Source organism: Lynx canadensis, chromosome D1, assembly GCF_007474595.2.
Source record: "Lynx canadensis isolate LIC74 chromosome D1, mLynCan4.pri.v2, whole genome shotgun sequence".
In the NCBI taxonomy this organism is placed as follows: domain Eukaryota; kingdom Metazoa; phylum Chordata; class Mammalia; order Carnivora; family Felidae; genus Lynx; species Lynx canadensis.
The window spans coordinates 59,200,179-59,224,757 of record NC_044312.2 but is presented as its reverse complement, the minus strand read 5'-3'; the positions used below and the strand labels follow the sequence as shown (position 1 = coordinate 59,224,757).

Genomic DNA, 24,579 nt, shown 5'->3' with positions numbered 1-24,579 from the left:
TACTCCAGCTACACATGGGGAAATGAGAGGATGTGTAAAGGGGCAAAGGCCAGGGGATCAATAATAAAATTAACAAAATGAACCCTAGAACAAGGGGATTAAAGGCGACGGTGGTCAGTGGTCATGCCCGGGCAGGTGGGAAACAGGCACAGCGACGAGCCAACTGAGGCTGTGGGATCGTTTATTGGGGCTGTGTCCAGTGGGGCGGCAGCGCCAGCCTGGGCCCCAGCCCAGCGTCCCTAGGAGGCGCAGGCGGTGGGGGAGGGGAGAAAGCGCGGGAGGATCCGCCACCCCTGACCCCACTCCATCTTGTCTAGGTCCCTGCGGTGGTGCCGCAATCAGGTGAGCGAGGTGTCGTCGTCGCTGCCCTCGCCGCCCGCGCCGCCCGTGCGCTCCTCCCGGCTCTCCGTCACCGCGCTCTCATCGATGTTCTCCAGCGAGTCCGCGTGCTGCACGGAGAGCTCCGACAGCGCCAGGCTCGGCAACGGGCTCTGCTCCGGGTGTAGCCACGGCTTGAAGTGCGGCTGATGTTTCTGCTTCCACTCTGGGTACTTGACGCACGCCTTGTACATCTTCTTCATGGCCTGGGGGGGCCGCCACACATCCGAGTCAGGGGTGGACACGGCGTGGGACTGAGTCTTCGCCACTTCCCCGCCTGCGCCCTCCAGTGGCTCAGTCCCCCGCTCCCCGGACCCTGACTCTAGCCCATTTCATAACTCCGCCCCTCAGCCCTGACTCCGCCACCCCTGACTCCCAGTCTCCATCCCTGACCCACCCCCTCAGCCGGAACCCTCTCCCGCTGCTTACATACCCCAAAGTCCCAAGGCCACTCACCTTGGGAGCCAGGAACTGAGAAGATTTATTCACTACCCACTTGGGTAAGGAGCCTATGAGAGCAGGGAAGAGTAATGAGGAGAGAAGGGAAGAAGCAGCCTCAGGGACCCAGCTCCCTCCAAACATACGTATCAACCTACTCCTTCCAGCCTGGGGCTTCCAAGGAGGCTACCCTCTTCTCCATGGGAGGGGAGGAGGCTGTGAGGCAAGTCCTGTAAGACTTCATCATCCTCACTCTCTCTTTCTGTCTCAGACCAAGGTCCCCAGGCTCAATTCTGTCGTATCCCCTCCCCCAAACCCATCTGCTATACCCCTCCTGTCCCTCTGCTAAGCCCCAGAGCATGGAAGAAAACCACAGGGTCCTAAGTGACCACAGGCTACAAGTGGGTTGAAATCCTGACCCACCAAACTCCTGCCTGTCACCTCCCCTCCACTGACATTCTTTCTCATACCCAACCTGTGAATGGCCCTGATGCTCTACCCCGCCTTCTACCTGTCCTCCCAAGCCCCCTACCCCAGGCAGCCTAGCTGCTACATAGGCCTCTTGGCTAAGCTCCCCATCCTGGGCTCACCTGGAATCCATAATTGGTAGCCCAACCATCCACCCTGTCTCATTCCCAAATGTCTGCTCTTGCCTCTGACACCCAGCACACTCAGTCAGTGAGGTGCTAGGGAGCCCTGGGCCTACATCACTGGGTGCTTGGTGGGGTTGGGGCACACCCGGGCAAAGATGTTCAGGGATTACCCGTCCTTGAGACATTCACCCATTCACTCACACTCCACATCCACTCCATGACACTTACTCTGGGCCAGCCCCAGGGACCCAAAGAGCAACTCACTGTCTGAGACGCGACAGTGTACCAAATGCTCTGCTAGAGGGGAATGGGCCTGCGAGCATGGAGCCAGTGGTAACTCTGGGCATCAGGGACAGAGGAGGTGACATGTGAGGCAGTCCTGGGGGCATGCGTAAGGGAGGAGAGATGTTTCTAGGATGAGGGAAAAAGCTGCCTAGACAGGGAGGTGGGATGGTGTAAGGTGTGAGGAAGGACTGGGAAATGTGGGGAGGGGGCTTAGACTTCACTCTGAGGGCAACAGAAAGTCACAGAAGAATTTGAATCAGAAGAGAATCATGAGGAAATGCATGTTTGGGAAAAATCCCTCTGTAGCTGTATGGACAGAGAAGGTCGTTGACTATGGAGAGAAATGACAGATTCAGGAGCTGTTTAGAAGGTACAATCAATAAGAATTGGTGGCCAGACCTGGGAGCTGAGCAGAGGGCATCCCAGTCAACCGCCAGGTTCTTGGTATGGGTGACTAGGGGGAGGTTTAGGAGAAGGGGAAAACTAGGAGGGGAAATAGTTCATAGCTCAGCTTTGGACACAGTGAGTCTCAGGTCCCAGAAGACATCTTAAGGGATGAGTCCAGGAGGCCAATGGCCACAGGGATCTGGTTCCCAGCAGAGAGAGACATGTCAGCTGGCCACAGAAGTCTTGGGAGTAGCTGAACCTTCCCAAGGGGAAAGCCTGGAAAACTCAGGGCCTCTGGGATGGGCAGAAGATGGGAGCTAGCAAGACAGACGGAGTGAAAGCAGACAGTAAGCAGGAAGCCAGTCAGAGCAAGGAGGTGTGGGAACCCAGGAAAAGAGCTCCAAGCTTTGTCATGGAGCAATGGCTACCACTTTGGCCTTTGCTTTTCAAACCAGTATAAAATCTCAAATCTTGGTTCAAATGATATTTTGGATGGAGATGCCCCAAAATACAAAACAGCTCCTAACACAGGCTCTTTTTGCAAAACAGCTCCTAACACAGGCTCTTTTTGATCCCTAGTAGATCAGGCCACATCTCCTGTGGTATAGGAAAGGATCCCATGATAAGCTGCCAGGGCCAAGCCCTCACCTTTGGGGTCCACCTGGGCCAGGTAGGTGATGACGCAGCTCTTGGGCCCCGTGCTCTGGATGAGGTAGCCCGTCTGGATGGACACAGCTCGGACCAAGTCTTTCCGAGGTGGGTATTTCTGGGGATGGAAGGCAAAGGGAGGTGAGACTGAGGGTTGGGACAAAAGAAGTGTCTTTATGAGTACATACACACACACACACACACACACACACACACACACACACACACACACACAGTCAGTTAGTTCACATCCCCTGGCATCCACTCCAGAACAGGCCTGATGTTGGGATAGGGAGAAAGGGAGGACTCAGTCTAGGTCACTGTTGCCTCTCAAGGTTTCCCTGTTCCCCTCAGGAAAGCCCTCAGTCTGGAGTCAGGGGTCATGAGCACATACACGGGCATTCACACATGCACTCATCTTTGCCCAGGCCAGCTGTACCTGCCTGTCTTGCCTGCTGTGGAGATCAAGGTGGCCCAGCCTCAGGGAAGTAAGAGGCCCTGCCTCTTACTACTTGCACCCCCTTTCCGAGCCAGCCCATCCCACTTGCCCACAGTGATGGCTCACATCACCCTCTTCTCATCTGCCTGAGAGCTGAGCAGGGAGACAAGAGCCATTATTCTCACTATATAGTAAGGAAACTGAGGGCCAGAGAGCTTTGTGCCCAGACTGAAGTCACATGAAAGTCATGGTAGTAGCCAGAAGCCTCTTCCTGGGCCAGGCTTGCTGGCCCAGCCGTACCTGGGACCTTCCCCTGCCCACCCAGCAGGGAAGGCAGGTAGACTCACAGGATGTTTGACTGAGTAATTCATAATGATGTAATCAGTGCCCATGGGGAGCCAGGAGCGGAGGGTGATGACATCACGATTCTTCAGGGGCTTTGGACACCTCCCTGTGGAGGGCAAGGGACAGTTCAGCAAGACCTCTGGCCTGCCTGCCTGCAAGGGAAGGCATAGCAGAAGCCAGGGACACAGGGATGCCTAGTTAATCACCAGTCCCCCCTGATCCAAACAGATACACCCCCCACCCACCCACCAGACCACAATCCCAGAGCTGACACTAGGAAAGAGACAGAACCCTCTCCCTTCTTGTCACCAGCCATTCCTGCTCACAACCTCACACGGCCCTTACCTTGCTGGCCTGGCCTGTTTGTATATGTGAATGTGAATATATTATTGTGGGTGTGTGTATCAGAAAATGTGTGACTGTGAATATGTGGCATGTGGCCATGGAGTGTGTACATGACTCTGTGTGCATGTGTGTGGAGTGTGTATACATGAACATGGGAGTGCGTATGTGTTTGTGAGTGTACGTGTGTGTGCCCAAGGGTCTAGGAGTGGACAGAAATGTCAGGGAGGGCAGCCCTACATCTTAGCACTCAGGTCTCTGAGCAGCCTGGCCATGGGAGTGATCACAAGGAGGAAAGGTGGGAGAAGGAAGCTGGGCTGGAGGCCTGGATGGAAGCAGGGAGGCTAGGATCAGTGTTCTTGCGCTTGCTCACAAGAGTAATAGCCCACGTCAGCATTGACTGTTAAGCGGGCAATGTCGAAAGTCTCAATGACGTTGCTGTCCCACTTCTTTCGGTATTCAATGTCGTGTAGGACGTCATAGAGTGTCTCAGCTGGCACATCGCGGCACTCCATCCGGCACTGCAGACAGACACATGGGTTGTTAGGGTCACACAGGGCTAAAAGCCCCGGCCAGGAGACCAAAGGGCAGACAGGCAAGAAGGGGAGAAAGAACATCAAGAAGAGCTTAACTGTCCAGCCCTCCCAGAAGCCACCCGTGCGAGGAGAGAGACAGCCCCTGTATCCAGAGACCATCTCCCCCATCTCAGCTCCCACCAAGCCTCCCGTTCCATCCCAGTCTCCTTTTCCAGGAAGCCTTCTTGAATGACCAGGCCAGACCTTCTGGACTCCCGTACACTAAGTCTCTATATCTATGCCCTCCCAGACCACTGATCTTCATGGGTGGAGGCTCATGGCTGACTCAGCGGAGAATCTGGTATGGTTACATGCTAAATGAAATGAAGGCATAAACAAACAAATACCTAAATGGATGCTTTCTTTCATCCATGGTACTCACCACCTGACCATACAATTTACCTTTTTTTTCCCCTCATCCAACAAACATCTTTGGATTTCTTACAGTTTTTAGCTCTGTCCTCAAAGAACTTTCCGTCTAGGGGAGAGAAGAGCCAAGGATCCCCTTTTTTATTTAACCCTCAAAACAACTCTGCCAGACAAGAAATGCAAAGAGGAACTTGAGGCTGAGAGAGGTTAAGTAACTTGACTAGGGTCACCCAGCTAGTAAGCAGCAGAGCTGGGATTTAACCCAGATCATATGTCTGGGAAGCAAGTAAAAACAGAACTAGGTTTTGCTAGGTTTGCACTCAGCAAGGTGAAACTTAGTTCACGTCCTTATTCGGTGATTGTTTTCACCCAAAAGCTCAAAGCCTAGGCTCAAGGTCCCCTCAGCAACTGGACAAGTTTTCTTATGTCGTTTAAAAAGGTCTCCCAGACCTGGGCATTCAGACAGTGCCACGGGAAACACATAGAAAGCAAACTTTGGTTTTCTTAATTCTAAAATTGGGCTGATACCTCCGAGTATTTCTGTGAGAGCAAAATGTGGTAATGTGTATAAAGCACTTAGGATAGTACCTGGCAGAAATAAAGGTAACACCTCCACTGGTGGCTGGAGAAAGAAGGGCGGGGATGGGGGGTGGGTGTAGGGAGAGAAGGAAAAAAAAAAAAAAAAGGGATAGTACCTGGCATGTGGTGAGTGTACCTCTCAGTATCTCTGGGAGATCTTTCTACTTAAATCATTTCCTTATTGTAGAAACAGTACTATATGTTTTAGAAAGTTAGACATACAGACAGCAAAAAGAAAACCATCATATTCTCATCATTTAGAGATTGCCACTGTTAACACTTTAGTGATTGTTCTTCCCAAGCCTTTTCTGTGCATATTTCCCCCGAATGAGATTATTCTGTGCATTCCATTTTGTAGGCTTCAGGCAACAATCTCTACCATTTTGTTGCAGTAAATTTTCAGCACATCTAACACTCAGAGCATATTCACATTTCTCCAGTCGTCTCAACCAGGGCCCAGCAGAATGGCTCCTGTAAAGAAGCATGATGAGAGGAAGGGCCGTTTACCATCAGTGAGGTAGTGACCAGGGAACACACACCATCAACATTCACAGGCGCATCTAAGGAGTGGGTCTCAAGAAATGTGCCCTTTGGGCCCCCAAAGAGACACAGAAATTTGCCATGGAGATGGGAACTCCAGAAGCTCACTGACACCAGGCTCAACAAAGCTGTTTGGGCCAAAGGAATAAGGAATGTTCCATACTATATCTGTGTGCAGTTGTCCAGGAAACTAACAAGGATGAAGATTCAAACAAGCTCTATGCCTTAGTTACCTGTGTACCCACATCACTTTCAAAAATCTACAGACAATTAATGTGGATGAGAACTAATTGCTGATTTTCAAATAAAGATATAAAACTGCAAAAAGAAAAGACAAGACAGACAAAATCAAAGTTTGAGGACAGATTCTAGCCTGCAAAAACTCACTGTGTGAGTCTGAACAAATCACCTTCCCTCTCTGCTTTTCTGATCCATGAGGAAGGTTATGACTCTAGATCCAGTCATTTAACTAACAGCCCCAATTCTAGTCCTGTGCAGAGCACAGAACAATCAGAGGTGAATCTGAGACCTGTCCTTGAGAGGCTTCTAGTTGAGGGAGGAGACCAACTTGAAAATGGAGAGGTGCCCTAAACTGCCCAGTGAGGACACAAAGGAGGAGGTCAGTTCTGCAGAATGGAGGCAGGCACCTCTTCTCCACTAATACTCAAAAGGTCCTGGTTCCAGGTTTTCCTAGAGAAATTCAGGATTCTGGGGCTGGGTGAGATAAGATGAGCCTGGAACATCTTATTGTGCCAGAAAGTAAGGACATACTCACAGAATGATAGGGACCTTGCCAAGCAGATACAGGAGCCAGATGAAGGGCTCCCACTGACTGGGTGAGTGACTTGTCAGGGTCTGCCCAAGGCTTTGCCAGTTTTAGCATTGAAAATCCCACATCCTAGGAAAACCCTCCATCCCAGACAAACTAGGAGAACTGGCCACCTACCACAGGCTAAAGCTAGGACAACCCGAGTATCAAAATAGTGATAATCAGGGCACCTGAGTGGCTTAGTCAGTTGAGTGTCCCACTCAGATTTTGGCTCACATCATGATCCTGGAGTCGTGGGATCAAGCCCTACATCGGGCTCTGTGCTAAACATGGAGACTGATTAAGAGTCTCTCTGTCTCCTGCCCCTCTCCCCTGCTTGCACATGCATGCTTTGTCTCTAACATACAAAATAGAATGAAAAAATAAAATAGTATAGTAACAGATTATTCGAGGCTCCTGGGTGGCTCAGTTGGTTAAGCGTCCGACTTCAGCTCAGGTCACGATCTTGCTGTTCATGAGTTCAAGCCCCACGTTGGGCTCTGTGCTGACAAGTTACAACTGGGTGTTGCCTGATAGAATGCAACGAAGAGAATACAGGCACCACTTAGGTGACATTTCTGCCAAAGATGCATAACCGAAATCCAGTCATTAGAAAAATGAGACAAACCCCAAATAAGGGACTTTTACAAAAGTCTCCCCTGCTGAGTGTCAGGGTTGTGAAAGTCAAGGAAGTACCCAGGAACTCCCATCACACCTAAGGAGACTAATGACACGTGTGAAGGAACGAGTGAGTGAGTGAGTGAGTGAGTGAGTGAGTGACTGACTGAACGGAGTGAGGGAAGGGCTGGGATGGTGAGAAAGGCATGGGGGAAGAAGGCAGAGGTCAAACTGGCAGCAGCAGCAGCAGCCGGACGACCTGTACTGAGCAGCTGTGTGGAGGTCTGGACGCTGCAGCAGACATTCAATGCAAGCTCACTCTTCACCCCAAATTATGAGCTGGCATTACTCCTGTGCTGTGCATAGAAGACTAGGGCTCAGGAGAGTAAGCAACCTGTCTGAATCAGACAGCAAGAAAGCAGCAGAGCAGGGATTCAAAACCGGATTTTCCTGTACTCTCAACCATCAAGGACCACTCATGTGTGGCTTCTGAGGAAACGAGAACTTCTCTATAGCCAAGCTGACTTGGCTTTACAAGTCCTCAGAGGTGTTATCCTGGGCAGTGAGTGTGTGGAGGGGCAGTGACGACAGAATTATGCTCTTGGGCTAGAACCCTACCTGGGACTGCCTCTTCCCTCTGGTCAGGCTCAGCGTGCACAAGGACCCAGGTGCACTCACGGCTGGGGGTTGGGTGCACCCTGAGGAGAGGCCCACACTGCCCAGACACCGCTCAGGGCTGTTGTGGCTTCAGGACCAAAGGCCTCCCTCTGAGATAGCGGGGGAAGTAGGCGGGGCTTGCATGGCCACGAGACAGACCCAAGACAGACCTGGCAGTTGAGTGTAAACTTTGCATAACATTTCATCTTTAAGCTCGATCTTAGCCAAAAGGCTGAGAAGCGATAACATTTCATCTTCAAAATAGGGGAACTTTAAAGGTTTCCCAGGCTAGTGGCAGGCTCTTGGGCAGGAAGGCCGGCAGTGGCGCTCTGCTGGCAGGGCAGGAAACCCTGGCTAGGGTGGTGGTACCGCAGGTGACAAAACAGGCAGGCTGGGTGGCTGGTCCCGAGAGCAGAGTGGAGAGTGACCGTGGGCGTCCTCATCCCGCCTGGCTCCCAGCCATGCTCTTTCCACAGCCCCCAGGAGCTAGGGGCCTGTGCCAAGAGGGGTAGATTACATAGGGCATTGTTCCTGCCCACTGTGGCAGCTGCCACATCTGCGAGGTGTAATTCTAAGAGTCTTCAGAGGGATGGTGGGGGTAGCGGTGAGTCACTGGAGAGCACCTGGGGGGCAGGCCTGTGACTGGATCCCACAGCCATTGGGCCCTGGGCAAGTCAGTCACTTCCTCTGGACATCTGGGAGCTGCCCCTGCAAGCCAGAACTGAAGGGGGTTTGCTCTGGGTTGCTCAGTCAAGGAGCCATGCTGAGCTGCAAAACCCTCAAAGCCTGGTTACAGCGGGGAAGCTGACTTGCAGCTGAGAAAACTGTGGCCCAGAGGGAGCAAGTGACACCAGAGAAACTACAGACCATATTTCCCACATTCCACCCTCTCCAGCCCCAGGAGGTAGAAAACTGGAATTGCTCAGAAGCCCTGGGACCTGCACACCCTCAACCCTCAACACACTTAGTCCTACGGAGCCATGGTCAGAAGGGACTGGACAAGTGAAGAGGGCCACCAGGGAAGACTCTTGCAGGTTTTGAGCCTGGCAATCCCAGGTTCCCATACCAGTTCCTTCCCCTTGGGCACAAGCTCCTGAGTCTTAGTTTCTTCACATGAAAAACAAGGATAATAAGAGTACTTATCTCATGGGGATGTTGTGATTCAATTAAACGAGATCATGTATGCAATATACCTGGCACATAGTAAATACTCAAAAAATAGTAGCTGTTAGGACTTCAGCCGGCTTCCATGAGCAGCCATTCACGCTTCCACAGGATAGGACCAGGTCACATTTGCATTTTGTGCCCTTTATGCTTCTCTGGCCTCATCCTGGGGCCTGCCTATTGGTCCATCCATTTATCCACCACTTTCTTTCTAGAGTCTGCTATATACCAGGACACTGCAACTGGGCAGGAGGAACTTGGAGATGAGCCAGAGGCCCCAACAAGTGGGTAGCATGAGAGACAAGGACACAGAATCCCAGCAGAGAATGAGTAGGGGTGGGGGAGAGGGGCACAGTAACTGTGGGAGCAGAAGGCAACAGAGTCTAAAAGGAAAAGGGGCAGAAGTGCTGCAAGGGGAGAGAGGGCATTTCAGCAGAGGGACCGGTGAGTACAAATACCTGGAGACTTAAAAAAATAAGTACAGGGGCGCCTGGGTGGTTCAGCTGGTTAGGCTTCCAACCAGCTCAGGTCATGATCTCGTGGTTCGTAGGTTGGGGCCCTGCATTGGGTTCTGCTCTGACAGCTCAGAGCCTGGAGCCTGCTTCAGATTCTGTGTCTCCCTCTCTCTCTGCCCCTCCCCCACTTGTGCACGCTCTCTCTCTCTATTTCTCAAAAATAAATAAATAAACATTTTAAATAAATAAATAATTAAGCACCAAGCAGGATCCAGCGCCCAAGCTGTGTCTCATTGTGCCCCTCTCTTCTCTCCCACCCTTGCCCTGTGCTTCTCTGGAGGCCTTCCCAGTGCTCAGCTTTAGAGAAGGAGGGATCTCCACAGAGGGAGGGAAATGGTGGGGAGAAGGGCTCCAGTATCTCCCAGGACCCAGGGAGATAGCTGAGCCGAGACAGGGGACAAGAAGTAAGGTCGCCTCCACAGGGCTGTGGTATGGCCTTGAGGGCCAAAGGCCAGGTCAGTAACCTGCAAACTGACAGACAGGTGGATCCAAGTTTGGCCCTCACCCCAGGTCTCCAGTATCCTTGCCCGTGGGATATGTGCAACACACGGATTATCCCACAGTCCTAGGGACCCAGGAGATTATCTCTTCCTCCACACTCTTCAGTTACCACTGGGGAGAGTGAGGCCCAGAGAAGGTAAGGGGTTCGTGTGGGCTCTGAAACATCCCACAGGCTGTGCTGACTACTCACAATGCTGCATTTTAATAGACAGTGTTGTAAAAGGAATAACTGTTATGCAAATCATCTTTTCCCAACAGAACCATATTCAAATCAAAGGAAGCATTCCTGACCAGGGGTGGGGTACTCACTATCAAATCAATCACAGCCTTGAATGATAACCACAACCTCAATAACCATTACCATGTACCAATGGCTCCAAATCACTGCCTAAGTCATCATCACAGAGGAGACAACAACACTTGGCCCATGGACCCCATAGGAGCTGACATGTAGGTCAAACCGCCTCTGCCAGTTGTCTGCAACGCCAAGCTGTGTCCTGTACAAATACTGTCTCTTATCCTCCCAACACCCCAATGGGTATCATCATCCCCATTTTACAGATGCAAACACTGAGGCCCAGAGCATTACAAGGATTGACCAAGGCCTGAAGGCTAAGAGTGGTAAAGCAGAGAACTATCGCCTGGGTGTGTCTGACCCCAGATTGTTAAGGCTTTCTGCTACCTTCATCAAGGGGCAGGACTGGCCCAGCTCAAACAACATGCTGGCAACTGGAGACTGTCTTAGTTAATTGACGGTTATTATGCAGAGCTCATCGGATTCGGAGGGCTTGCTCACCAGGAAAGCGAAGCTCAGACATTCTTCCTCAGAGAAGAGTTCCTGACTCCACCCTCAGACTGCACTGGGCTCAAAGACAGAGCTGTACTTTCCCAAAACTCCACCCAGGTGCTCTGCACCTGGAAGACCCCCGAGAATCTTTCAGCCACTGCATTGCCCCACCAGACCCAGCCAGGCCACACACAGGCTCATGTTTACATAGCAGTTCCAGGCTGCCTAGGGCAGACAGGCCTCTGCCCAGCTACATCCTGCTTTCCTGGCCTTGGCCTGGGCAAAGGACTTCAGCTCTGAGTCCCAGTATCTTCATCTGTCAAACAAAGATAATCCTCCCCTCAGAACGGAGCTGTGAGGATTAAGTGAGGCTTGTACAGAAAGCCCCAACAGCAGCTGCTCTTCCTCCAGCCCCAAGCCCCAGTGCCAACCCCCCCCCCCCCCCCCCCCCCGCCCAGGACTTCTCAGGCCCTGCCTACAGGAGCACCTTCTTGCTAATCCCCAAAGGGCAGGATATACAGGGCCAGGGAACAAAGTTTAAAAAAACAAAAATGCCCAGATCCCTCCACAATGTGGATGGACAGGGAGCAAATGGGCAACCCTCTTCCACCAGGGCCCTACAAAAATGTATCTGCTCCCCCATCACAGCCCACACAACCGGGCACTGCCAGCTCCATGTCAGCCCTGGTGCTGAGAGATGCAGCCTGGCCTGGGGCATATAGCCGGTGAGAGGCTCAGCTTCAGCAGAGCCTCTGCCTCCTGTTCTGAAGGGACCCCTCCCAGGGGCCCCCACTGTCTCTCCCAAAGGCCTCAAGAAGCCAGCATTAAGCCAAGTTGATAAAGCACCTGCCCTTGCCTCTGGGTTTCTGGAGCTCCCAGAATGCAGACCTCTAAGACCTTCCTCCATGTCCCCCCCAAATCTCAAGAATAGCTCAAGGGCACTGACACAAGGGGTTGGAGAGAAAGTGGGGAATGGGATGCAGGAGGAGAGAGGTCTCATCAGTTCTGCTTTCTGAGAACTTTCCTTCTCTGGCTCCTTCCCTATTTTGTTTTTGAACAAACTTCAGTCTGGCTGTTCCCTGTCCAGGCAGCCCTTTCTGTCCTTAAATCTTTTAGGATGACCTGGGGCCTACTTCTTGTCTCCTCCACCCCCAGGGCTTCCCTCTATCAGCATGCATTGCAATGCACTGATTGGCCCACAGTGCTGTGGCCCCTTATTCATCTTGGCACCCCCTGTATCTGGCATGGTTTAGTAAAGAAGTATTTCTGAAGGGAAGGATGGACAGGTGAGACAGAAAAGAGGTTGTGCCTGGGTAGGCTTCTCTGACTTTTAGAGTGCAGGGTCCATGGCCAGCGGTCCTTAGAGCTTCTGTGGACTTCAGAAGGAAGAATCTTGGTGAAAACCTCCTAGACTTGTAAAAATCTCCATGGCACTTGAGGCTTACTCCTTCTGCCATCATCCTTACATAAAATGCAGTGTAGGGGTAGGAGGTGTCAGAGACAAGTTCAGGGAAGATTCTGGGACTTGCTGAAAGATCCTTAATAGTTCTGATAGTTAAAGAAAAGTAAATTTAAATGGTACTGAGGTGCCAATTTATATTTTAGTAAATTAGCTAAAATATACAAAATATTTACTGCTTGTGAGGACATGCTAAAACTGTTACACAGTTAGTGACACCAAAAGTTGGTTCCGCTATTCTGGAAAACTATTTGGCAAATTTTTTTTAAGTTTATTTATTTATTTTGAGAGGGAAAGAGAGAGAGCACATGAGCATGAGCAGGAGAGAGGCAGAGAGAGAGAGAGAGAGAGAGAGAGAGAGAGAGAGAGAGAACCCCAAGCAGGCTCTGTGCTGACTAATGCGGGGGTTAATGTCGTGAACCATGAGATCATGACCTGAGCCAAAATCAAGAGTCAGACACTTAGCCGACTTGGGCCACCCAGGCTCCCCCATTGGCAAATATTTTTTAGGTCATAAAAATGTCTCTCAACTCAATTCCTGGAACTCCAGGACCAGAAATTTATACTGAGAAAAAAAAACACCAAAAAAACTTGCTACAATATTTATGACTATATTATTGCATTTGTAATTAGCAAAATATATTGAGAACCTGGAACATCACCAACAGCTGGGTCTGGTTGGGTTAAGACACATCACCTGGATGATTGCTGCCCAGCTACTGAGAACTGCACACGGCTCCCCACCACCCACCCAGGGAAGGGCAGGCTCTGAACCTTCGGAACCCAGAACAGGCCTGCATGGAGCAGCTGCCGGAAATGTAGAATTAATAATTCGGTAGCAATACAAGAAACTTTTACAGATGCAATGTTAAATGAAAAAAGAAGATACAAACTTGTACCTGTGCCAAGGTCTAAAGTATGTATAAATTGGGGCGCCTGGGTGGCGCAGTCGGTTAAGCGTCCGACTTCAGCCAGGTCACGATCTCGCGGTCCGTGAGTTCGAGCCCCGCGTCGGGCTCTGGGCTGATGGCTCAGAGCCTGGAGCCTGTTTCCGATTCTGTGTCTCCCTCTCTCTCTGCCCCTCCCCCGTTCATGCTCTGTCTCTCTCTGTCCCAAAAAGAAATAAACGTTGGAAAAAAAAATAATAAAGTATGTATAAATTATGTACACTCTTGCGTGAGAGTTGAAAGGAACCAAGGAAAAAGTTTTACTCAGGAATTGAGGCTCTGGTGATTTATTTTTCCTTTTTGGATTCTTGGTACAACACAGTTTATACAAGACATAGAAACTATACTTTTTTCTCCGAGTTGAGAGTGTTGTCCAGAACCTGGAGGTCCTTGTTCCCTGGATCTGGAAGTCTGGGCTGAGCTGAGATGGGGCCTGAGGCTGCCCATGTTAATGCTGAGTTACTTAGAAAGGCTCCACATCATCTGACCATGCTAGGAGTGGAACCAGAGGGGGACCCCCCCCCAAAGCTGCACAGGCAATGACAACCGTGGGTGGGCAGGGCAGGGAAGAGGATGCAGGAGGCTAAGATGCAGCTACAAGGAGGAGCACCTAAGTGGAGTCCTAAAGGATAAACGGAAGAGCAGACGGCACTCAGATGAAAAGGAGGCGAAAGAGCTCTGGGCAGAGGTGCTGGCATGAGCCTGGGGGCTGGAGGAAGAGGAGGGCTCAGGTAGTTCCACTGGGTAACCTGAGTGAACATGGAAGGAGGTGGGAGGAAATGGAGCTGTCCCTAGAGAACCTCAGGCTGTTAATTCATTCATCCATTCAGCAAAAGTTAATGGTGTGCTAAGAGCTTCACAAATTCATTTAATTCCATCCTCTCAATTACCTGGGAGGAGGGAAGATTATGCCCATTTGTAAATGGTAGCTCAAAAAAGTGAAGAGAGGAACCAACACAGAACCCAGTGTGACCCACAGTTCACCAAGGCTATTCCCTGAGAACAAGGTTCTGCTCTGTGGAAGACCCAAGGAATTCCAGGTGAGCGAGCACCTGGCCAGGTGAGGCCTGTCCCTGAGGATCCATGCTAGGGGCTGGGTCCGTTGGGGCTGGCCCTGTCCGGAGTGAGGGGAGCTGGAAGGACACAGAGAGCATGTGTGGTGTGAGCCCAGAGCAGGGGCTCTTTCCCCCATCTTCTAGTTCAGTATCCCCACCTGTACTATGACCACACAAGCCCTATGGCCCTCTATTCTGAAGGAAAAGGGATCTGGCACCAAATACCTCCAAACCATCTTCTCCCCAAAATTGGGGTCCCCTTGAGACTATGGAGAGTGCAGGTGCTGCCATCCCTCCCCTAGACAGGGCTCCTAAGTCTGCTCAGGCAGACTAACCCAGGCTCTTTGCTATGCTCTCCATCCAGCGCTGAGTGACTCATACCTGCTTTGCCTCCTTCCTCTGTCCTTCCCCCAAGTCTCCAACAGCCTCCCTGGACCCGTACTGCACCCCTCAGACTCTAGACCAGCAGGCCCCAGCTGCGCAGCAGTGAGAACCATCCTGCTCTGACCTCCTGGTCTGGAGCTCCTGCCACTCCAGCCCTGGAGGAGGTGGGAGAGCCAGACAGAAGAGGGAGGAGAGGAGAGAGGCAGAGAGTGGTTGGGCCTGGAAGAAAAGGAAGGGATGGGGGAGACTAGTGACACAAGACACGAGACAATGGCCAGGGCTGGCACACAGACATCAAGACAAACACAAACTGGATAAACACCTCCCAGGGCTCCAGAGACTGCCCGATGGCCCCAAAGCACTCTCTCTAGTAAGCTCCAGACAGCATCTTTAACAGCCTCTTGGGCATCACCCCCTGGATGGCCCACAGGCTCTCACTCACCATGTCCAGTACTGTCGTGTTATCCACCCCAATGCCCACTGCCCTGTGCTCCCCTCCAGTGCCTAGAACCTAGGCATGGCTCTGGACTCATCCCTCCCTCTCATTCCTGGGATTGCACTCAGCCATGACCTTCCAACAGCTCCTCTTCACCAACCCGAGGCAGGCTTCCTCATTCTTGCTTGGACCACTGAAGCAGCATCCTTGTCTCTGGTCTCCTGGTTCCCAGGCCAGTGCTTCCCCAGCAGCTAGGGAGCTTTCTAAAACCCAGAGCTTATGATGGCACTGCCCAGCTTGAAAGTCCCTGCTATCTTTCTCTCTCTGCCTTCAGGCCAGATCCCAACTCCAAGATGTCCTCCTCACTCTGGTTCCGCCTCCACTCCTTCTCACTCTCAGTCTGCACTCCTGCCTCTGGGAGCCTACCCCACTGAGGGATTCAGTGAGAATTGCTCAGCTTGCCACCTGGCTCCTGCTGGGCTCCCAAGGCCCCACCCAGACACCCCCCACGCTGCCAGCCACTGGCCTCCCTCTGCCTGAGTTCTCTTGGAAGGTTGTCCCCATCTTTGTCAGTCTCCCCACTAGGCTTCAGGAGCAGGGCCCAGTGTCTCCAGCACTGGCATGGCGGCTGGCAGAGTGGGTGGGAGGTATGAGAAGAGGTTTGTTGAATGAATAAAAAACTGATACAGAAAAAAAATGGAGGAACGGGGACGAGTAGAGACATAAGGGCAGAAGCAGTAACCATCAGAGATGGGGACAGAGAACACACCCTAAGAGGAGACCCTGAGACCCAGAGGTAGGCCCAGAGGCTGGGTCAGGAGGCTGGATGGAGGTAGGGAGGGGAAAACTGTGGCAGAACCAGCACTGAGCCTGGGGCTAGAGCTGCCAGGATACAGCTGAGGAGACATAATTGGATCAGAGACAACTCTGCTGCAGTGAGGGGGCGTGACTCACACACACAGTAACACCAGACACAGAAACACACAGTCCCACACTCAGAGGTACATACACACCACCTCAGACACATGCACACACATACACACACATACACACATTCAATACGATTTACTGACCCCAGTCAGGTTTCTGCCCCAGGGATGTCACCTGGGCAGATGTGAAGAGGCTCACAGTTCACCCAACCGAGGACCCTATCACACACGCAGTCACCCACAATCCAGCTCCACAAACAGAAGATCCGCACATAGAAGGCCAAACAACCCCTATCATACCATCCTGTCTTCATAACACCACCATAACCACCATCTGGTATCTTATTTAATGATCTGTTTGCTTCTATTCTTCTTGTCTCTTCCTTAGGATGTAAGCCTCATAACAGCTGAGTCTGATCTGTCTGAGTTGCCACTAAATTCCTGGATATAACACAATATTTGGCATATAGTATGTGCTCAATAAAAATGTGTTGAATGAATGAATGTCAGAGACACACAAGGGAACTCCATCCTCTCTGCCAAGCCTCTGCCTTAGACTTTTATCACTTTTTTGGTCCAGAATCAGGTCCCAGGCAACCTGGAAGGAACCAGAGATGGGGAGGGGGGCCCAGGGGGTGGGTGCCAGGAGATGGTAGAGGGGATCTCAGCAACTAGGAGCAGATGCAAGTTGTGGCATGAAACCCAAGGATGAGATTAAATGGCCCAGGACCACAGTACTCATCCCCCTACTTCCCATGTGTGTGTGCTGCGGGGGACAGTGTACATGTGCAGGCATTTCTCACCTGCCCCAGTACATAAAGATTCTAGAGATATCAGAAGTAGCTAGTATCTGTCTTCAGGGAGCCTCGGATGAGAGGCAGGGAGGCAAATGTTAGGTTAAAGCCCTAGAGAATAGCTCCAGTGGCCCTGTGTCACCTGCCCCAGGCTCTCTAATGACAGGTGAGAGGAACCTATATTTGGCATGGGATCCACCACTAAGTCCTGGGCCTGCCACTTTCTTTCACTGTCTGTGTTTCTGAAGGTTCAAGGGCCCCAAAGCACAGAGCCCAGCGCAAGCATGCCAGAGGGGATAAAGTGAGGCACCAAGAAGAACAGGGACACCTCAAGCCTAATACCTGCTCTGAACAGCTTTCCTCCCACCTGTTGTTGGCACATGCTCATCTGCCTAGGTCAGAGGCCAAGGTAAAGGATCAGGGCTGGAATAAGGTTTCTATCCTATCTATCATGGTGGCAACCTTGTTGCCAGGCCTGTGGCCCCTAGCCCCTCAGGAACCAGCTGGAGTGGCCTAGCCAAGGTCCCAGATTCTGGAGTCATAGCACCCACAGCCCTGGTTCCAGGTGGCCCAGTCAGGCGTGGAGATGCAGAGGAAGAAAGAAAACCCATCCGTCTCCAGGACTCCCTCCTTCCTCTCATCTCCTGAAACTTTAAAGACTCTGGGCTGGAAACTGAGCTGGGGCTCGTTAAAGTTTAAAAGCCAGAGCCTGGGGAGCCGGGTGTGGAGGCACAGAGCCAGCCTGGGGACTAAGGGCTCTTCTGGCCCCAGGGGGACACTGACTGGAGGCACCTACCCCCACTCTGCTCAAACTCACAAGGTTCCTCACCCACCAAGGCAGGCATCAAAGGGGCTGCATATCCACAGTCTTACACCCCAGCCTGCACAATACAGTTTGCACACTGCAAAGGGTTATGCTATAACCACCATGTCCCATCCATTATCCCTCCTAAATCTCTCTGGATGCAATCCCTTGCTTCATTCCCCACAGCCCCTGCTTTCACACAGGACTCAGCACCTCTATCCAGACAAATACAGTATCCTCCCCTTCCTCTTCCTCCTCCTCCACTTCCTACCTGCTTTATCGAATCCCCCCCACCCCCCCCCCGCCCCAGCCCGGCATCCCAGGACCTCCAGGACCCATGTTCTGGGGCCTTGGTCCAGCTCTCTAATCATCTCCAACTCCATACTAAACCACCTGCCAGTCTCCTAATGTACTACTCTATTTCCCACCTCTGGGCTTTGCACAGCTTGCTCCTCTATATGGAAGGCTCCCAATGCAATCAAACTTGTCCATCTCATTCGCCACCCAATTCCAAAGGGATCACCTGAGCATTCCAGGAAGCCTTTCCTGGCCCCCAAGCTGGTTCAGAGGCCCCCTCTGGGTCTCCATAGCTTCTGTGACAAGTGTCTGTCCATGCACAAAGGAGCTCCTTGAGAGCAGCGCTTGGGCTTGATCCTCCTCTCTGTCCCTAACCTTCAGCATAGGGCCAGGCAGAGAGGCTATCAGTGAATGTTCACTCAATGAGTAAATGAATGAATGAAGTGCCCAAAGACAGGCAGGGCAGCACTACTCAACAGATGAAGAAGCTAAAGCCTAGGTGGTGGCAGCAACCTGCCCAAGGCCATGTGGCCGTGACTCTGGACAACATGCTCTCTCCTCCAGAGACTCAGCCTAGCCCAGAAAGACTTCCCCTAAAGTTTCCAGCCACCTCTGACCTGAGGCACTTAGAGGGAACAGACTTGAGAGTATGGAGGGGGTGGGGTGAGGGTGCCTTATGGGAGCAGGTGGACAGTAAGATAGGGAAGGGAGGGGCCGAGGAGCTTTCTCCAAAGCAGAAGGGGAGGAGCCATAGGAAAGGAAGTCAGAGAAGACAGGTCTCTACTGCTCAGCTTCCTGTAGCAAGAGGAACCTCAGGTTCTCAGCCACAGTCCCTCAAGAGACCTCCCACCAAGCCCCTCAAGGACCCTGCTCACTAGGCCCACTCCTGCCTCTGTGGTCTGCCTATGAACATCTGCCCCATGTAGTAGGCAGAAGTCACCTGGAACTGTCCTTCCTCTCTTTACCAGGGTCTGGAAACTTCTGAAGACAGGACCAGATCTCCTCTGCCTCTCACATGGCTAGCCAAGCACAAGGTTAGGCAGGCTGCAACACTGGAGAGTCTGAGCACATGAGCATCAAGGGCAGGGCTTGGCAGGCCATGTCACCTCCTGCTTTCTTCCCCTCATTCCTCATTTCTCTCCCATGGGCCCTTGAGTCCCATTAGTTCAGAGGCCCTTAGAGCCAGGAAAGTCCCAAGGCAGAAATGGAGAAATAGCCCAGAAAAGGGCAGGGACATACCATTGGTAATCCACAGAAGAGGATACCACAGCCAGGAATGGACTTAAGCTGGCCCTGCTTAAATGACTGGCAGACCCCTTAGTTTTGCATTTCTCATACACTCAGACATTGGCCTGGGCATTGAGAGACCTAGGTTTGGTTCCAATCTGCCCTCTGCCTTGGACCCAGGATCTGTGTTCAACATCTGCCTCTGGAACAAGGCCGGACCTCTCAGAAGGCAGTGTCTTCCTCCTCTCCAGTGCCCAAAGCACAGTGTAGACCTGAGGTCAGGCCAGGCCATGTTGGAGGCCAGGAGGGAGGAAAAGGGTAGAGATGACCTCCAACAACCTCTCCCCTTTGTCTTTGCTCCAAATGCTGGGACCAGAGCTACAGTGGCTTTCGGGGACCTCTGGACACAGGGACAGGGAGAGGATAAGTCTAGGGGAAGGGAGATGAGGAGAAAATCAATAAGGTAGACCGATAGATGGAACCCTACCCCCACCCCCACCTGAGGATCACGAGAACAGGGCATGTCCAGAGTGCAGGCTGGCTTTCCCAGCTCAAGGGGCAGGCCCACAGACAGGCTGGGGCAGGATGGGGTAAGGGGTCAAAAGCTAAACAAACACCTGTGGTTGAGTCCCAGCCCCCTGGAGTGACCCAATCATCCTTGGGGACTCTGGCTTCAGACCTGCTGTGTGACCTTGGCAAGTCACTTCCCCTTTCTGGGCCTCAGCTGTCTCATTTATCAAACAGGAATGGGATTATGAGAACACCGTGTACTTCAAAGAGTTACTGATGGGGTCAAATGCCATAACGTTGACTAACAATGTGAGCCCAAGCAGAGGGGGGCAGGTGCTCTGGAGTCAGGCTGGCTTGGGTCCTATGCCTGCCTCAGCTGCTCTGTGATCTTAAGCAAGTGACTCTTGGCCTCAGTTTCTTTGTAGCATGAAGACAAGCCTACTACTGCCCAGGACTGGCCTGAGGGCAAATTTGAAGATGGAAAAGATGCTTGACTCCTATCAGAAATGAGATTTCCTGCATGGAACCTGGGAATCCTGGAACCTTGGGGATGGGATGCTCAGAGACTCCTGCCCATCTCCCAGAGCTCCACTTGGCTGGGCTGAGGGGATGGGGAGTCAGGGGGCTGGCTGCTCAGGATGCCCATAGCCAAGGTCCCAGCCTCCATCCTAGGCTCCAGCTCTGTTTGCCTCCTGTCCCCAACTCTATCTCCATTGTGGGGAGAACAGAGAGAGATAGGCTGGGAGACTGGAAATCTGGGTTCCAAGCCTGGCCCTTCTAGGACTTGGCTCTGTGACCCTAGACTGGCCTCTGCCCTTCTCTGAGCCTCAGTGTCCTCACTTACACCCCAGTGAGGAGGGAGTATGAAACAGGGATTGCAAAAGGTCTTCTGGCACCTCCAAACTCTGCTCAGTCTGAGAGGGAAGGAGGATCCAGGTCCCAGCTAGGGACCACAACACCCAGTTTTTCCAAGTCCCCTCCTCTCCCAAGGAAGTCCACTTGACAAGACTGATCTGGCCACAAGGGGTCTATTGTGGCAGTCTGGCCCCAAGACCCGTCAACTCCAGTCCTGGACTGGGCTGGGTTTATTCATTAACCAAGCCAGTTGGAGGAGGCAGCTCCGCCCTATTGACACAGAGGGTGGGAGTACTGGACTTAGTTCAGACCTTCCCCTTCTAGAGAGCCTTAAGCCTTTCCCAGATCACAGGAAAACAACCTTGTTCTCACAACAACCTTGCTCACCTTTCATTCAGTCTGTTCCTTCCTTCTTTCCATCCTTCATTCAAACAACATCCTTGCTCTATCTGTGTTGGATGCTAGGGATGCAAAGAGGGATAGGATCTGTCCCTGCCCTCAGAGAGCACCAAGCTGGGACACACCAGCTGCCCTGTGCTTCCCTGCTCCTCAGCCTCAGACACAGTTCAGGCCCCCAGAAAGCCTCTGGCCCAGGGCCCTCAGGCCTGGGCAGAGTCCCAGATGGGGAGACACACATGGAAACCCAGAGAGAAAGAGATAATCAGATAGCTGGGATGCAGACAGAGAGTCACGGGGGCGAGGGGGAAGAGAAAGCAGAAAGCATGAGCCAGAAGGCCACATGGGACAAATGGACAAAGCTGTAAACGACTAAGATTTAGTAAAGCAGAAAGGCATAGGGTCAGAGAGGGAAGGTCAGCTTTCTTAGACCGTGGTATGAAGTCAAGATGCCAGAGCTAGGTCTGAGAGCAGGTTCTGGGTAGGAGTGCCCTCAGAGTCCAGTGCCCTTCCCCTCTACCCCCCCCCCCCAACAGGAATACACTCCCCTACATCCGGGAGGAGGGCAGCAGAAAGAGGAGGGCAAGGGAAAGGCAAGGGAAGTGAAGGACACAACCTACTGCCAAGAACCCATTTAAGGGAGAATTTCCCCCCTCGAAATGAGGCACTCACAGCAATACCAGATGTGTTGGGGGGAGCTACCGAGGCCTCCAGACCAGAGTCTTCACCAGCCTCTGCCCCATCTAGGCCCCAAGGGGTGGTGGGCTCATTGGGTCCCAAACCTCAAGCCTGCCCGGTTCAGGCAAAGAGGAAAGTCATGGGACTTTGAGGAGTGGGGCTTAGGCTCTGAGGGAGCTGATGTGCCTGTGTCTGCCCTGCATCTGCTGGCCTCCCTTGGCCCCCTTCTCCCATAGCCTGGCCCTGTGTAAAGCAGGGACATCCAAGTCCCTGCCTTCAGGATCTGCCAACCACAACCCTAAGTCCCTGCAGGAGACTCTGGGAGCAGCCAGGGAAGGAAGAGGGAAGAGCAGCACATCAGGCAAGAAGGAATCAGGTCCCTGGCACCCAGGGCTGCTGAGAGTGAGGACAGACCAGGAATTAGGGAGAGAAGGGCTCAGTCTCCCCACCTGGGATGACTCAAGTCAGGGACCCAGTGAAGACTTGCACAGCCAGCGCAGTCCCAGAAGGAGACCACTCTCTCAGGCCTGGCAGCAGCCCACTTCCCAGGAGCAGGCAAGGGCATGCAGAAGCCTGGGTTCTGGCTGAGTGAGCCAGAGTGAGTCACACCCCCTCTCCAGGCCTCAGTTGGCCCATCTGTGTGAGGAGCCCTTGCCCAACAAACTGTGCCTCCTCCTGGTTCCCTGGCAGGAAACTCCTTCTGAGTCCAGGTGCCCGACCAGGTGTCTGTGGCCCTGCAGAGGAGCAGGGGGACTCCCTGTCGGAGGCAGCAAGGGCGCAGTGGAGGCTGCACGTGGGGCAGGGCAATCCTACCTTGATCTTGTGCAGGGTCCGATCCATCTCCACAGCCTGCACCCACACAGACACGCCGGCCTTGCTGTAGGTCAGATTCCAGCCCTCCTCGGCCTCACACTCTGACCGGAAACTGCGGAAGTCCTGGTCGTCGGGCACCTGGACACTATCGCGGCCCAGGACTGGCCGAGGCCCTTGGGGCTCTGTTGAGGCAGCGGACTTATCCATGGGGAGGCCCAGCGCCCTGGTCCTAGTCCCGCTCTCCTGGGTCCTCCGCGGAGGCTCCGACAACGTCGACGCGGCTGCAGATGCTGACGCCACCTTCCTGGGACCTGCAGGACCGGTTTGAGGACGGGAGTCAGTGCGCTGGGGGCGCGGGTGGGGCTGTCCGGGGTCCTGGGCCGATGGAGAGTTCGAGACAGGCAGAGGCTGGCCCCCTAGAGAGCGCGGAACCGCGCAGGGCAGTCACGGGGGCCACCCCCAGGAGCGACCCCAGACCTCCCTAGGGCCGGAGTGGGGGCCGCGTATCGGGTGCGGGGGCTCCTCAAGAGCTCTTCGGGAACCCAGGGGAGGCCAGGACCCGAGGTGACGGACGGTCCGCCGGGGCTCCGCGCAGTGCCCGCCGGACCGGCTCAACTAACTCGGCAGCGGCGCCGGCGCGCAGTCGGGTGGTGGGGGCGGGGTGGGGCGCCCGCCCAGCCGGACGCTCACCTGTGCCCGCTGCTCCGCGGGGGCCCGCCAGGGCCCGGGGTGCGAGCGCCTCAGCCGCCGCCGCTGCCGCCGCTGCCCGGGCGACCGGGGCCGCGCGGGGGCTCCGGGGGGAGGAGCAGTGGGTCCCGCCGCCCGGCCCCGCCCCGTGCCCCCCCCCCGCCCCGCGCGCCCCCTCCCTTTCTCCCTCCCTCCGGGCTAGGCTCAGAGGCTCGGGGGCTCCGCTCCCCGGGGCTCGGTATTTTCCAGGCTGCGGAGGTACAGCTGACGGAGCTCGGAGCCCCGCCCCGCCCCGCCCCGCAGGGTCCTAGCGCCCGCCCCCGCCCACCCCGGAGGGAGACGGGGCCGGGAGAGCGCTAGTCCTCAAGCTAGGGTTGGGGACGGGGCTGGAAGGGGCCGAGTTAGAGTGGACTCTGAGAGGAGGGGCTCTGAGGTGCTTGAAGAGGGATTCTGGAAGTTAATTGTAAGCCCCTTCTCTCTATCCCCCTCCCATACTCACAGCTATACACCCCTGCAACAACCTACTTACACACAGGCATGCTGTCCCCAGACATCCCAGAGACGCCCCCACACGACACTCCAGAGACCCAAACATGGGCACACACCCCCGCCACAATCAAGAGCAACTTAGAGATGCCAAAGCTTGCATCCCCCACCAACCACGAGGCACGCCAAGCCTACACACTTCTAACCCAGTTCACAGTGAGGTTCACAAACCCAGGAGGAAGTTGATCCAGCCCACTAGCCTCAAGGTTCATAGACTGACCAGACTTGGGTAAAATCTCCACTCCAGTCTTACTCCCAGCTGGGGGATTTAACCAGGCCCCCCTCCAGCTTTGGACTCTGGCAGTTGTCCACCACCATCTGCCCTGAGCATCCCAGCACCTGTCCACATACCTCCCATGGACTAGACTAGGCTCTCAACAGCACCTGGCCCCAGAGTTCTGGGGCTCCCCTGACCCTCCCCAGGCAGAGCTGGCCAGGGCTCCAAAGCCACGGGGGAGATAGGTCCACCAGCACTGCAGCCACCCTTTCCAGCCTGGGAGGCTGCCACCTGCCCCCTGGGTCCTAGTGCCAGCTTTGCCTCCAGTCACTTCCAGTGAACTGAGGCCAATAAATAGTTCAACTTCTCTGAGGCCAGGCCAGCATGAGTGTGGCAGATGGCCCAAGGCTGAGCATTCACTCATTCCAGTGACTGGCCTTTGACCACAGAGGGGCAGGGAGGGCCCTTGGTGAGCTCACCTGGATGAACAGCTAACTTGCCCAGTGTTACACAGTGAGTACATAGCCATCCTGAATAGTATCCAGGTCACAGCCTCCTCTCACCCCAGGTTCCTTT

The 24,579-nt window shown here is 53.6% G+C and overlaps 1 protein-coding gene across 1 annotated transcript; it reads right to left on the bottom strand.

Moving 5' to 3' along the window:
• Window positions 1-164: 164 nt before the first annotated feature.
• Window positions 165-23,482, bottom strand: STARD10 (StAR related lipid transfer domain containing 10). Its single transcript, XM_030331965.1, has 7 exons — window positions 23,244-23,482; window positions 22,554-22,864; window positions 4,229-4,376; window positions 3,516-3,619; window positions 2,730-2,847; window positions 835-887; window positions 165-584 (listed from the first exon to the last, which is right to left on the bottom strand). Exons 2-7 carry the CDS (start codon window positions 22,758-22,760, stop codon window positions 339-341), a joined length of 876 nt encoding a protein of 291 aa, XP_030187825.1. The 5' UTR covers window positions 22,761-22,864; window positions 23,244-23,482; the 3' UTR covers window positions 165-338.
• Between the last annotated feature and the right edge of the window lie 1,097 nt (window positions 23,483-24,579).

Bases quoted from the DNA above. Each gene is read 5' to 3' on its own strand.
- STARD10 (XM_030331965.1), bottom strand. From the start codon at position 22,760: ATGGATAAGTCCGCTGCCTCAACAGAGCCCCAAGGGCCTCGGCCAGTC. The intron at 4,377-22,553 runs GTAGGATTGCCC...GTCTGTCTGCAG, and splicing joins GGACCCTGCACAAGATCAAG to TGCCGGATGGAGTGCCGCGA. The intron at 3,620-4,228 runs GTGAGCAAGCGC...TGCCCTCCACAG, and splicing joins TGACGTGGGCTATTACTCTT to GGAGGTGTCCAAAGCCCCTG.